This window comes from Sus scrofa, chromosome 3 (assembly GCF_054392235.1).
Source record: "Sus scrofa isolate SSC_HxYL_T2T_F1_AM1 chromosome 3, Sscrofa_HxYL_maternal_Yorkshire_Landrace_v2.0, whole genome shotgun sequence".
Taxonomy (NCBI): domain Eukaryota; kingdom Metazoa; phylum Chordata; class Mammalia; order Artiodactyla; family Suidae; genus Sus; species Sus scrofa.
Genome location: NC_139385.1, coordinates 52853505 through 52867541, shown reverse-complemented (window position 1 = coordinate 52867541; position 14037 = coordinate 52853505). Strand labels below are relative to the sequence as shown.

Here is a 14037-nt window from a genome sequence, read left to right as displayed (position 1 = left end):
AGAAGGGGCCACCACTTCTCACCATTCCTTCCTCCCACGTTAACCTTGCTCAAACAAGGCTTGTTCCTTCTCCCTGCTTTCCTCTATGATCTCACCCACTTAGACTAAATGATGCACCTAGGCCTGATGGTCTCCTAGGACTTGGTGCTCTCTGTGCAAAAGCCAGGTCAGACAGGCTGACTGGACATCCTACTCCTACTATGGGTAGGAGTATTGCCCTACAATTTTTTTTTAATTTAAAATTTTTATTGAATTTTTTTGGCCATACCTGGGGCATGTAGAACTTCCCAAGCCAGGGATGGAATCCACGCCATAGCAGTGACCCAAGCTGCTTCAGTGACAAAACCGGATCCTTAACCTGCTGAATTTTTTTAAATTTCACAAGTAAAATTATGCCAGTTTTTCCTCATACAAATCAAACCACTGAAAGGAATCAGGGCTCCTTGGAGAAATGGTTGATTCCAGGTCTGGGACAGAGAGTACAAGACAATACTGGAACAACTTTGCTAGAAAGTCAGAAAATGCTCAAAAATCATGGCATGTTGAAAGGACACAGAGCCAGCTGGACGAGCTCCTACTGGCCACATGTGCCATATTTGAACATTTAAGTGAATAAGGAGAGTAATGGATTGTAACTCATTAGGTAAAATAAGAACCCACAAATCCATACCACTAATGAATGAAATATCTTTCGACGAAGTGGAATAAGTACAGAAGGAATGATGAAAACAGAAAAAAAAGTATAATGGTAATTCATTTAGGCAAGAAATATCAATGGAAACTGGTAGAAAGTTTGAGGAACTCATACAACTCAATATCGAAAAAACAAACCACCGATTAAAAAAATAGGCTGGAGACCTGAATAGAAGGTCTCCAAGGAAGATATATGGATGGCTAACAGGCCCATTTAAAGGTGTTCAACATTGCTAGTTATCAAAAAAATGCAAATCAAAACCACAATGAGATATCACCTCACACATCTAGAATGGCCATCATCAAAAGGCCACAAATAACAAGTTGGTGAGGACATGGAGAAGAGAACCCTTGTACACTGTTGGTAGGAATGTTAAGTTGGTGCAGCCACTGTGGAAAACAGTATGAAGGTTCCTCAAAAAACTAAAAATTGAACCATCATATGATCCATTAATTCCACTCCTGGATATATATCCAAGGAAAATACTAATTTGAAAAGATACATGCACCCCAATATTCATAGCAGCATTATTTACAATAGCCAAGTTACAGAAACCTAAATGTCCATTAACAGATAATAAAGATTATGTGGTGTATATATATAAAATGGAATTTTGCCATTTGCAACAACATGGATGAACCTAGTGTATCATACTAAATAAGTCAGACAAATAGTATATGTTATCACTTTTAATAGTAGATAAAGAGATAAAGAGAACAAACTAGTAGTTATCAGTGAGGAGAGGGAAAGGCGAGAGGGGCAAAATAAGAGTAAGGGATTAAGAGGTACAAATTATAAAATACTTAAGCTAAAAGGATATATTGTACAGCATAGGGAATATAATCAATATTTTATAATAACTATAAATGGAGCACAATCTTTAAAAATAGTGAATCATTGTGTTGTACACCTTACTCATGTATCATAAATCAAGAATACCTCAATAAAAATTTCAAGAGCTTGAGGAGTGACGGGATAGTTGCAAAATCTAAACTGCCTTCTCATAGGATAGTAATAACAAAGGAATACCCTTGCCTCCTGACAGGATTCTGCGAATTTAGCACCCTGATGCTCCTGCCAAAGTGCATAACCTAATCTAACCATGGGGATGCATCGGTGTGTACACTTATGGCTTGCATGCCTCAGAAAGATCAAGGTCAAAGAGACAAAGAGGGAGAAAGTCTCCCAGCCTGAGCGAGAGTAAGGACTTAACTAGAACCCATGCTACAAGGGTAGGGCAGGGACGCGACGCTGGCTGGCCACGCGTCTCTGATTCGAGGCCACTGCAGTGACCTGGATAATCCTAGGGCGCATGGAAATGCCTAATTCTTAGAAAACAAGCAGGAGGCGTTTCGTACTTATTTGAGGCGAAGGTGGGCTCTACTGCTAGCGGTTTGACCATATCTTCCACTAAATACGTCCTGGGCTAGGCTGGCCTCGCCTGTCTGAGCCACCGGATTACTGTCCTCACAGCCACCCCGCCCGCGGTGCCCCCGCCGCGCCGGGCGTTCCACTCACGGCGGTTAGCACCGTGCCCGGCTCCACCCACCCACCGCTCAGCGCAGTCCACGGCCACCCCGGCCACCCAGCGCACCGCCGACCCTAGCCTCGTAAGTACCGCTGGGGGCACCGGAAAAATATCAGTTTCCGGCCTTGCGACGGCAGCTGCGCAGGCCAATCGCGGGCGAGGGCTGGCGGTCGTAGGGTACGACGGGTCTTGTAGTCGGTGGGCGAGCGGGACTACGTACCCCACATTGCCCCGCGCGGCGGCTGCGGAGGCGACAGCATGGGACGGGGCGGCCCGGGACAGGGCGCAGGCCAATCACGGGCGGGAGAAGACTGCGCGTGAAGCACGTCGGGTCTTGTAGTTCCCGCGGGCGGGACTGTGGTCCCCACAGTGCCCCGCGCGACAGCGAGCTTACTGCGGCTGCGTGGTGGTGGCGGCGGCGGCGGCAGCGGCGGTGGCCCGGGCGCCGTCGGGCTGGGTGGCGGCGGCGGCGGTTCCAGGGGCGGCGGGCGGGAGCCGGGCTTGAGCCTCGGAGGGAGTGGCACGACCCCGGCCGTGGCCACCATGTCCGCGTCGTCCGAAGAGGAGGAGTACGCGCGGCTCGTGATGGAGGCGCAGCCGGAGTGGCTGCGCGCAGAGGTGAAGCGGCTGTCGCACGAGCTGGCCGAAACCACGCGTGAGAAGATCCAGGCGGCCGAGTACGGGCTGGCAGTGCTTGAGGAGAAGCATCAGCTAAAACTACAGTTTGAGGAGCTTGAGGTGGACTATGAGGCTATCCGCAGCGAGATGGAGCAGCTCAAGGAGGTAAGGAAGGGCGGCCGCCGCCACGCCCTCCGCGCCCCCACCCCGGCCAATCCCCACACCCGACCCGGACTCCTCACCCCCGGGTCAGACAGACGTCAGCGCCGACCCCAGAGCTGTCCTCCGACCCAGGCCAAACTGACCTCGACCCCGGGACAGGCGGACCCCCGAACCGACCTCATATCCCAGGCCTTTCAGGCCAGCACTGGGGCGCCCTGGGTCGGAGGCTGCGCTGCTGTGGGGGGCGGGCCCCAGATGTGGTGGGCAGTGCGCGCTGTAGAAATTCTGGTCTCTGTGGCAAGGGCTGCTGTGGGGCCGTGTGGCCAGCCTGTCTACAGGCTCCTGATGCCAGGTCTTGGGCACGGTGGGGTGGCGTCCTTTGCGGTATTTGGCTTTCTGGGTGGGGGCATGGGATGGACACAGGTGACCGCCTGGGGAAGGACAGGCACATTACTTCTTTCATCTGGACTCAGCCGCCTTCAGCGGTCTCACAGTCTTCCGTGAACGCTGTGAGGCCATACCAGGGCCAAGTCGGGGGCTTGCTTTGCATGTGGCCACTGCCTGGACTACCCCACTGTCCCTCCCCGTGCTCAGCTCTCTCTGACCTCCCCACTAGTTACTTCTCTGGGATACAGTGCTTCCTTTGTCCACTTCCTGTCCTGGCTGCCTTCTCAGGCCCTTCCTTGCAATTGGGTGACAGGTCTGTGGATGCTTGTCATTGATAGAGCCTTGTGTCTCCTGTGCGATATACACTTGGGAGATCTGCAAGGTGGATCCCAAGGTGGCCAGAGAATCTTGCAGCCAGAGAGCTAGGCAGCCTTCCCACAAAGTAATTCTCATGGGTGATTTAAACATCCTTTTCTCTCCCAGTCCTCCCTGACTCCCCAGCCTTGTTGTGGAGGTGGGGAGGAAGAAGTTGCTTTCTGAGTGAAACACCTAGGTTTGGACCGAAACCTTTTCCCTTCCTGGAGGTGTGGCTGTGAGCAGGGGCCTTAGTGTCTTGCTCTGTAGCATCCCACCCAGAAGGGGTTGGTCTGAGGGATATTTGAAAAGTCCGGGCAAGGTGTCAGGCATCTAGCCTGTCAGTTTCTGTGAGAGCCTGCCCCTGCCCCACTTGACAATTCCCTTTTCCAGAGGGACCCTTGGCCCCTTGGCCTCAGGATCCACCATGCTTGCTGCTTCCCTAGCTGCCCACTTCCCAGCACCCCACTCCAGTGGCTCTAGGCAGGTGCCTGGACTGTTCTGAGCCTCCATGCTTCATGAGGGAGACCAGTTGGTCCCCTTCTGATAGCAGGGGAATTAATTCATGAAGGTATTTAAATCTATGCCTGTTCGAACAGGTGCCCGGTTAGTACCCGTAGAAGACTGATGTGGTATGGGAGTGGGGGTGAGGGAGCTCATGGACCCCAGGTCCTATATTGGTGCCTCCTCTGAGATCTTCAAGAGGGGCGACATTTGGCCTCTCCAGCAGGGGCCTCATCTTGGTGTGTGAAGTAGGGGAATGCGCCCAAGAAGGGGGGCTGAGGGGATCTTGAGACTATGGAGTGGGAGCACCCTAGGCTCACCCCCTCTGCAGCTCCTTGGTGAACCCAGCCCCCCCCCCACCTCCACCCCCAGAGTGCATAGCAAGCCCCCACAGGCAGCATGCACAGTCCTCTTCTGTGTTCACAAGCTTGACTTGGTATCCCCTGTAAGAATAGACCAGAAGGGAAGATTGCACACAGAGCTAGCTACTCCTGCTTAGGAATCTTTCAGTTGTCAGCTCTTTACTGTTACACACATTTGGCTGGTGCAAGAATCTTGACTCAGTTTTGTAGGGTGTGTCTGGAGGGTGAGTCCCCAGGGGGATTGGGAAGACACTGTATCAGTTTGCACAGGTGTTCTTCAGGTGTCTGCTTGCTTCTTTTGATGTTACCTCCTGGCTCCCTCACACACTGGCTACATGGCCTTGGACACATCCCACTTTCCTGAACTTTGGTTTCCTCTGTGGCAGGTAGGATAAGAACCGTTCAGCTGGAAATCCCAGCAGAAGCTACAGGAAGGTGCATCACAGTCTTGGTAGATGTTTAAGGAAAGCTTGTACCAGTTTACTCAAACCCTTGTCAACCTCTCTAATTTTTTCTAATATTATTCTTGAAAGTATTGTTTCTTATTTGAAAAATCAAGATTTAACCAATATCTTTTTTATTTTTTTATTTTATTTTTAATTTTTTTTTTGTCTTTTTGCCATTTCTTGGGCCGCTCCTGCAGCATATGGAGGTTCCCAGGATAGGGGTCTAATCGGAGCTGGGGCCACCAGCCCATGCCACACCCATAGCAACACAGGATCTGAGCCACGTCTTCGACCTACACCACAGCTCACGGTAACGCCTGATCTTTAACCCACTGAGCAAGGCCAGGGATCAAACCCGCAACCTTATGGTTCCTAGTCGGATTCGTTAACCACTGCGCCACAGCGGGAACTCCCCAATGTCTTTTTTTAAAATTATTTTTCTGTAGAGAGATGAGCCATCTTCATTCTTTTAAAACTTTATTTCTTCAACTGTACTGGGTTCAGTTACTAAAAATTATCCTGCAAGTGGAGGCGCCTACATCCCTGCCTAGCATTTGTGGATAATACTGACTTTGAAGCGGGGAAGCTGACTGGCCAGTCCCAGGTCATTGGGTTTGTGACCAGACCTGAGGAGGATTCCGTGAGCCAGTGGGCAGTGGTGCTGGCCCTGCGGTCTTTCTCACTTGGTGAGTGTGTGTGTCCTGCTGAAACCAGGGTGTGTGCAGGGACCCACTGGCCCATTTTGTCTAACCATTTTGCTGGTGACTCATTCTGGCTTAATAATGTCCCCATCTGCCCCAAGTTCTTCTATACCCCCTTCCCAGCATGGTGGGGAAGAGAATTGGACAGATTTTGCGCCGTATGGTGTTTCCTAAGTAGCAGTGGAATATCTTACCCTGTGTCCTCAGCTGCAGTTTCAAGAAGGCAGGTGTGCTGGGCTGACAGTTCCTGCCTTGGGAGGGGGGGGTTGGGCAGGTACCATGAGTGGGTGGTTCTTGTAGGTTGGGAATGTGAGGGCTGGAGAGCATGCCCCAGGCCAGTGGCTGGGGTCCTGGTGCAGTCTCAGCCCCACCCTTGCTCAGCTCCCAGAGAGAGAAGGAAGATGAGGTATGGATGCCCTTGCTCTCTTCTCTGCCGCTTTGGGGTCTTATCAGTGCAGGTGGAATTTGGTGAGCTGCAGCCTGTCACAGGCTGGAACTGGTGCCCAGGATATATAGTAAGTGCTTACTCAATAAGTTTCTGCTAGCTGGTGTCATCAGCTCCTTCCCTCCATCTCACCCAGGCCTGGATCCCCTCCCTGCTGTCTCTGTAGTCACCTTGTCTCTGTTCATTGTTCTTTTGAGGTTTGGCGTGGCCCCACTGTGTCTCCCAGAGGGTGGCCTGAGCTGCTGCCTGGGGCCTCTGGCCTGGCTCAGCCTGTTCCCCCTTGTCCTGGTTGCTTTTACTGTCCTCACCCTGCCAGTCTTGGATCTTGAAAGCCCCGCCTGCCCTTAAAGGACTGGACGCTTTTCAAAGCCTCCTCTGGTCGCCACCTCTGGACTTACCTAAGCCAGCTCCCAACCTCCGGATGTCCCTCCCATGTGTAGGCTCAGCAGCCTCCTGAAGAACTGTGGCAGAGCTGGGGGGAGCAGCTGCTCTGTCTTCTTCCCTCCCTCATTCCCGTCCCTCTTGTAGTCTCCTCTCTCAGAGGATGGGGCAGCCAAGGTCAGGATGGGTGTAAGTGACTGAGGAAGGTCCTGTAGCTCAGACCGAGCTGTAAGTGGCTGTTGGACACCAGATTCCTGTCCATACCTTTGTAGAAGTCACTGCCAGGAGCTAGCTCATGGGGCAGTGGCGGGGGGCGGGGGTTGTTGAGGAGGGCCCCTCAGGCCTCACCCCTGTGGGGGAGCTGCTCCTGCCCTAGACTCCCCATGCCCCACCAACTCCTGCAGTCCTCCCACCAGCCCTTAGGGTCACCACTTTGTTATGTCTGTTTCTGGGGAAACTGAGGCACAGAGAAGTTGTGTTCCACTCAAGGCTGTGAGCCTAGGCATTCTTCCCCAAGAGGGCAGGCACTTGTGGAGGAGGAGGCCTCTGTGCAAGGCCCAGTCTCATCAAGTGTTTGCTTTAGGGCAGGAAAAGTCCTCATTTGGCTAAATCCTGTAAGGATTATGCTCATCTGGACCACCCTAGAACTTGGAGCAGAGGAGCAAGCAGCTGTGTACATCAGTGTTCTTGGGTGTGGCTTCGGATGTGTGGCCTGGGCGCTGTGAAAGAGCTGCCTTTCCACAACTGGTGCATGAGGGAGGCCAGGCATGAGTGTGGCGCTGCCTGGATAGGCAAGGAGGCGCTTCCTGTTCTGACCAGAGCCGTTGTTGTCCCTCTCTGGTTCTAGGGGAGCAACTGGACCCAGCCTGGGCCCTTTGGACCTGTGTGGCCGTGGAGGAGTGCCTCTGTCCTGAGGATCAGGCTGGTGTACCTAGTGCACATGGGCACATGGTGGCTGAGGCCCCGGGTCTGAGTAGCTGCCTCAGAGAGAGCCAGGGCCAGGTAGACACAGGCTTCTGCTGGGCCTTCCCACTTCAGGGACCCTGACCCCTTTCTGTGAAGGAGGAACTTACCCTTGTGAGTTTGGGGCAGCTACCCTTTAATCAGACCCGCTTCTCTACATCTATACACTGGTAAAAGGGCCACTGCACATGTCAAAGGTAAAGAAAGATTTGGTTTCTTTTTTTTCCATACCCTTGGCATGCAGAAGTTGCCAGGCCAGGGATCAAATCTTTGCCAGAGCAGTAACCAGAACCATAGCAGTGGCAATACCAGATCCTTAACCCACTGAGCTACCAGGGAACTCCTGGTTTCTTCTTAGACAGTGACGTGAAGGTGGCTAGTAGGCGGGGGCTGGCCAGGACCCTGCAGGCTCTGATGAATCCCATATTGTCTGGTGTTTGATGTCTGGCCCCTTGAGGTGTCCCCCAGAACAAGAGAGAGCACAGTGTGGCTGTGCAGCTGCTGTCTTGGGCATCAAAACCCTCTTTTCCAGCCCTGCTCTGCCATGGGAAGAGAACAGACAGCGGGGGTTGTGGGAGCAGGACAGGTCTCAGGGACACATGGTGAGATGGGCTGCCAGGCTCAGGCAGGTGCTGGCATGAAGGAGGATTGGGGTCTGGCTTCTTTAGAGCTTAATATGTTTTGAAAAACCATTCATTCGTTTTAGGAACATCAAAAAGCAGAAATGAGCAGGTCTCTGTAGGAGTTGTGAAGTATGTATGGGGAATTACTGGGTATTTCTACTTGCCAGCTTTTTTCTTCTTGTGTATGTATGTGACACACATATGATACTACAAAAAAAGAAGAAAGTGTTTTGAACATCTTATAATAGTTTGTTTTTGTTTTTGTCTTTTTGCCTTTTTTTTTTTTTTTTTTTTTTTTTTTGCTATTTCTTGGGCCGCTCCTGCGGCATATGGAGGTTCCCAGGCTAGGGGTTGAACCGGAGCTGTAGCCACCGGCCTACGCCAGGGCCACAGCAACGCGGGATCCGAGCCGCGTCTGCAACCTACACCACAGCTCACGGCAACGCCGGATCGTTAACCCACTGAGCAAGGGCAGGGACCGAACCCGCAACCTCATGGTTCCTAGTCGGATTCGTTAACCACTGCGCCACGACGGGAACTCCCTCTTTTTGCCTTTTCTAGGGCTGCTCCCGTGGCATATGGAGGTTCCTAAGCTAGGGGTCTAATTGGAGCTGTAGCTGCTGGCCTACACCAGAGCCACAGCAATGCAGGATCCAAGTCGCATTTGCAACCTACACCACAGCTCACGGCAACACCTGATCTTTAACCCACTGAGCCACGATGGGAACTCCTTATAATAGTTTTTTAAAAAGACACAGTTTGGTGTCACCATCTGAGTTACAGAAAAGCAGGTTAATTCTAGACAACAAAGACTTGGAGGTTTCCATGGGTTTAGAAGGCGCTGTGCACTTCCAATCTATTGTTGTACCATGTAAAATAATTGTAGTTTGAGTTTTATGGGTTTGCCTTTTTTTTTTAACTACTCAATGAATTTATTACATTTATAGTTGTACAGTGATTGTCACAATCCAATTTTATAGGCTTTCCATCGGGTTTGCCTTTTTAAGGCAGTTTTTCTGCAATGTCCCTTTCCTAAAGGGCTTCTATCTTCAGGGGAAGTTTTAAGCATAACCAGAACACAGAGAATAGCATAGTTGACCTGTATGTTTTCCTGCCCACTTTGGCAGCTCCAGCTTTAGCAGCCTCCAGAGTGTGCCTTCTTCTTTCTATAAATACGTCAGTGTGTTGTGCTGAGAAAATGAGCTCTTTTTTTTTTTTTTTTTTTTTTTTTTTTTTTTGGTCTTTTTTGCCATTTCTCAGGCTGCTCCTGCGGCATCTGGAAGTTCCCAGGCTACTGGTCAAGTCAGAACTGTAGCCACGGGGCTACACCATAGCCACAGCAACGCGGGATCTGACCTGCGTCTGCAGCCTATACCACAGCTCATGGCAAAGCCAGATCCTTAACCCACTGAGCAAGGCCAGGGATAGAACCCACAACCTCATGGTTCCTAGTCGGATTCGTTAACCACTGAGCCACGATGGAAACTCCCAAGCTCTTTTTTTTTTTTTTTTTTTAATAACACATAATCACAGATTAATTTTTACACCTAACAAAATTAACTATTCCTAAATGTCGTCTCCTGTCCAGTTAGCATTTAGATTTCCCCATCTCACAGTCACTTATGGTTGCTCTTTTTGCACTGGGAGGCAAGCAGGGTTCACTTGGAGCACCTGGCCCAAGGTTCCATTGCTTTACAGAACCTTCTGTGACGTCCTGAGGCACCCATCCTGCCTCCCTGCTGGCAACCTGGAGCTGCCCTCTCCGGCCAAGAGCTGGCAGAGCACCCCACTCTTGTCTGTCTTTTTCCTTTTTTTTTTAGGGCTGCACCCACAGCATATGGAGGTTCCCAGACTAGGGTTCTAATTGGAGCTGTAGCTGCTGGCCTACACCACAACCACAGCGATGTGGGATCCGAGCCGAGTCTGTGACCTACATCACAGCTCATGGCAATGCCAGATCCTTAACCCATTGAGCGAAGCCAGGGATTGAACCCGCCACCTCATGGTTCCTAGTCAGATTCGTTTCCGCTGGGCCATGATGGGAACTCCTATTTTTTCTCTTTAAAGAAATTGGCCAGAGTGCTACCTTCAGCTGATGCATGGCCTGGCCCTTGAATTGCTGGATCATGGTTGCCCACCCAGTTCATTTGTTAGACCAGCCTTTATTGTGCCTACTGTGCCCACCAGGGCTCATGGTCACTGGCAAGTCTGACTGATGGTGAGAGGTGCCCTGCTCACTCTGAACCAGGAGAAGGAAGCTGTCTTTGTCCCAGTGCTTTAACTGGGGACACTGGGGTTCAAAGTGAGAACTGACATCCCACACTGACTGCTAGCAAGACTTGATGAGATCCTGAGTGCTGCCCTCCCTGGGCCTCAGTTTCCTTGTTTTAGGCCAGCACACCCCTGAAGCCCTGGCAGTGGACCAGATTCTCCCTCAGTGGCGGTGTCAGGGCAAGCCTAGGACTCCGTTCTTCATTCTCCTGGGGTGCCCTCCCTTGGCCTTCCCCCTCACATCCCACCCTACATGCTCTGCAGGGGTCCAGGCTTGTCCATCACCCTGAGAGATTCCTGACCCAGGGCAGTCAGAGGGAATGCAGGCCCTTGGGAGGTGCTGCCAGGTGGGCTGTTTGCAGTCGTGAACCTGAGGCTGTGCCTAATATCACCCATTGCCTGTTGCAGAGCCTGGGATTGTGGATGTTCAACTCGGTTTAGGTGAGGGCAGACTCCCACAGCAGCTTAAAGCAAGTCAGCATTCTCACCGGCACTTAGTGTTGTCTGGTTTTGTCATCTTGGCCAGCGTGGTGAGGGAGAAAGAGTGTCTCAGGATTTGATTTATTTCTTCTGTGACCAGTCTGTTCTGCCATTAACACTCTTTTTGAAAATGCACATTTTTTTCCCAGAGCGATTGATATTTGAGGGAACAATGTGAGCATAATCAAGGTTTAGTATTTATGTATGAGCAGTTTTATGCTCGTTAAATACCAGGTGAACACAGAGCCTGTAATCAGTGACTCTCTTACCTGCCTCTGCAGCAGCTTTGTCTCATTTCAGAAGCCCCACTTTCCCCCACTGGACACAGCATACCCACAGGCAGGCATCAGGGCTTCGTCAAGATAAAGTGCCATATATTGCAGCATTTTGTGTGTTTTTAAACTACCTAATCCTTGGAAAACTGCCTTTTCTTGTTAATTGGGGGAAAAAGAGAAAACCACTTTAGATCTCCTGGCTGAGGTATTTGTCTGGCATCTCAACTTCAAGGTGTTCTTTCTTTTACCCTTCTCACACTGTGTGCAGCTGGGAGTTCCTGTTGTGGCTCAGCTGGTTATGAACCCGACCAGTATCCATGAAGACGCAGGTTCGATCCCTGGCCTTGCTCAGTGGGTTAAGGATCTGGCATTACTGTGAGCTGCGGTGTAGGTTGCAGACTCAGCTCAGATTCCAAGTTGCTGTGGCTGTGAATTAAGCCAGCAGCTACAACTCTGATTCAACCCCTAGCCTTGAAACTTCCATTTGCTGCAGGTTCGGCCCTAAAAAAAGAAAAAAGCAAACTGGTAAGGAGTGTGTGTGTATGTTGGGGGAGGCGTCATGCTCACCTCCTTGAGGGGGAGCATCCACATACATTACTTGGAATTTTTCTGCATGAGAGATTTGTCTCTTCCAAATTATTTGTTCATTTGTTTATATGGGTATGGGCTCATGGATGTTTATTTTATATTTGGGTTATGAGTCAGTACTGCTTTATTTTGTTGCTCAGCTTTTTCCAGCTTTGGCCCCAGCAGCTTTTTCATTTGGCTCCTGTACCCCTTCGACACACCCATCATTGTGATTGTTTACTTCTGATCCTCCTTCCTGTGCTACAGGGTTTTTAGATTCATCCTGTGTATTCCCTGCCCCAGTCCTTCTCCAAGGAGCTCTGGTTCCCTTTATCCAAGAATGGTATTAGAAGCCAGGATCTGGGTGTTTGTTGCTGGTGGCATGTCACTGCTTCTAGGCCCTCTCAGACAACTCAGACAACAGAGCCAGGAGACAGATGCGTATACACACACATCTATAAACATTTCTAGATGTAGCCCCTGTATGTACCTGTGTATATATTAAGCTGGACATGAGTTCCTACTGATGTCTCCAGCTCTGATTTATCGCCACATAGATCATTCCCACCATCTCCCCTTGCTGACTTTTTTTTTTTTTTTTTTGCTTTTTAAGGGCCACACCCACAGCATATGTAAGTTCCCATGCTAGGGGTCAAATCGGAGCTGCAGCTGCCAGCCTATGCCATAGCAACATAGGATCTGAGCTGAGTCTGTCACCTATACCACAGCTCGCAGCCACGTCAGATCCTTAACCAGGCTCCTTAACCCACTGAGCGGGACAAGGGATCAAACCTCCATCCTCATGGATAGTGGCCAGGTTCTTAACCACTGAGGCACAAGGGTAATTCCCCCACCTCCCCTTGCATACCTGTTACTTTCTTCCACTAGTGAAACACCTGGCTTCCCCATCCCCCATAGCTACATTAATCGATTCATTCTAACAGACCTCACAGTAGTGTCAGAACTGTTGACCTATACCCCCTTGGGAAATAGTTTATCAACTAGAGTATAGTGCTTATGTGTGGTTCTTTTTGACTTTGGTCTTAAGAACTGACTTCCAATACGTTACTTAAGCAAATACCTTATTTGCTCTCCCGTTCAATGAGGTGGTTTCATCCATCTGTAATGCAGTTAGATTGTTTTGCCATATTCTGCGTTCCATCCTAGGATCTCCTGACCTAAAAGATTTTTTTTTTAATTTCTTTTCTTTCTTTTTTTTTTTTTTTTTTTTAAGTCTTTTGTCTTTTTAAGTCCTCACCTGGGGCAAAGGGAGGTTCCCGGGCTAGGGGTGTAATCGGAGCTGTTGCTGCCAGCCTATACCAGAACCACAGCAACGCCAGATCTGAGCCTCGTTTGTGACCTACACCACAGCTCACAGCAATGCTGGATCCTTAACCCACTGAACGAGGCCAGTGATTGAACCTGCAACCTCATGGTTCCTAGTCAGATTCATTTCTGCTGTGCCACGACGGGAACTCCTAAAAATTTTTTCATTAAGTTTCACTCTTTAGGAGTTCCCATCATGGCGCAGTGCTTAACGAATCCAACTAGAAACCATGAGGTTTCGGGTTTGATCCCTGGCCTTGCTCATTGGGTTAAGGATCTGGTGTTGCCATGAGCTGTGGTGTAGGTCACAGACGCAGCTCGGATCCCGAGTTGCTGTGGCTGTGGTGTAGGCCAGCGGCTACAGCTCCGTTTTGACCCCTATCCTGGGAAACTCCATATGCTGCGGGAGCGGCCCAAGAAATGGCAAAAAGACAAAAAAAAAAAAAAAAAAGTTTCACTCTTTATACTGTAAAGTCATGAAGGTTTTGACAAATGTGTAGTGTCATTTATCCACCATTACAGTATTATACAAAATTGTTTTATTGCATTAGAAAAATCCCCTGTGCTTTACCTAGTCAACACGCCCCCCCCCCCCCAAAATGAACTCCTGGCAATCACTGTTGTTACTTTCTCCATAGTTTTGTCTTTCTAGAGTGTCACATAATTGGAATCACATAATATGTAGGCTTTTCAGACTGGTTTCTTTCACTTAGCAACGTATGTTTAAGATTCAGGTCTTTTCATGGCCTGATAGTTCTTTTTAAACAATTTTTTTTTTTAAATCACAGAATAATATTTCATTGGATATACCACAGTTTGTGTATCCATTCACACTGGGGCATCCCAGTTACTTCCAGTTTGGGGTGATTATTAGTAAAGCTGCTATAAAACATCCATGTGCAGGTTTTGAGTGGACATAACTTTTTAACTCCTTTAGGTAGACACCAAAG

General features: G+C 49.8%; 2 protein-coding genes across 9 annotated transcripts in view; one reads left to right on the top strand and one right to left on the bottom strand.

Moving 5' to 3' along the window:
- The window catches only part of FGD3 (FYVE, RhoGEF and PH domain containing 3), a 130569-nt gene extending 128182 nt beyond the window's left edge, over positions 1 to 2387 (bottom strand). For 3 of the 7 annotated variants that reach the window (XM_085018345.1, XM_085018344.1, XM_085018346.1), the window contains exons 1-2: positions 2053 to 2342; positions 269 to 361 (exon numbers count right to left, since the gene is read on the bottom strand). The gene's annotated coding sequence lies outside the window, so the exon portion shown is untranslated. Of the gene's footprint in view, positions 1 to 268; positions 362 to 2052 lie in introns of all 7 variants that reach the window. The other 4 variants (XM_085018349.1, XM_085018348.1, XM_085018350.1 and 1 more) reach the window with 3 other exon arrangements.
- Positions 2388 to 2627: 240 nt separating this feature from the next.
- BICD2 (BICD cargo adaptor 2) overlaps positions 2628 to 14037 on the top strand; it is a 63518-nt gene continuing 52108 nt past the window's right edge. For both annotated transcript variants that reach the window (XM_021088133.2, XM_021088132.2), the window contains exon 1: positions 2628 to 3005. In XM_021088133.2, the coding sequence (XP_020943792.1) occupies positions 2766 to 3005 (240 nt within the window). In that variant the 5' untranslated portion in view covers positions 2628 to 2765. The remainder of the gene's footprint in view (positions 3006 to 14037) is intronic.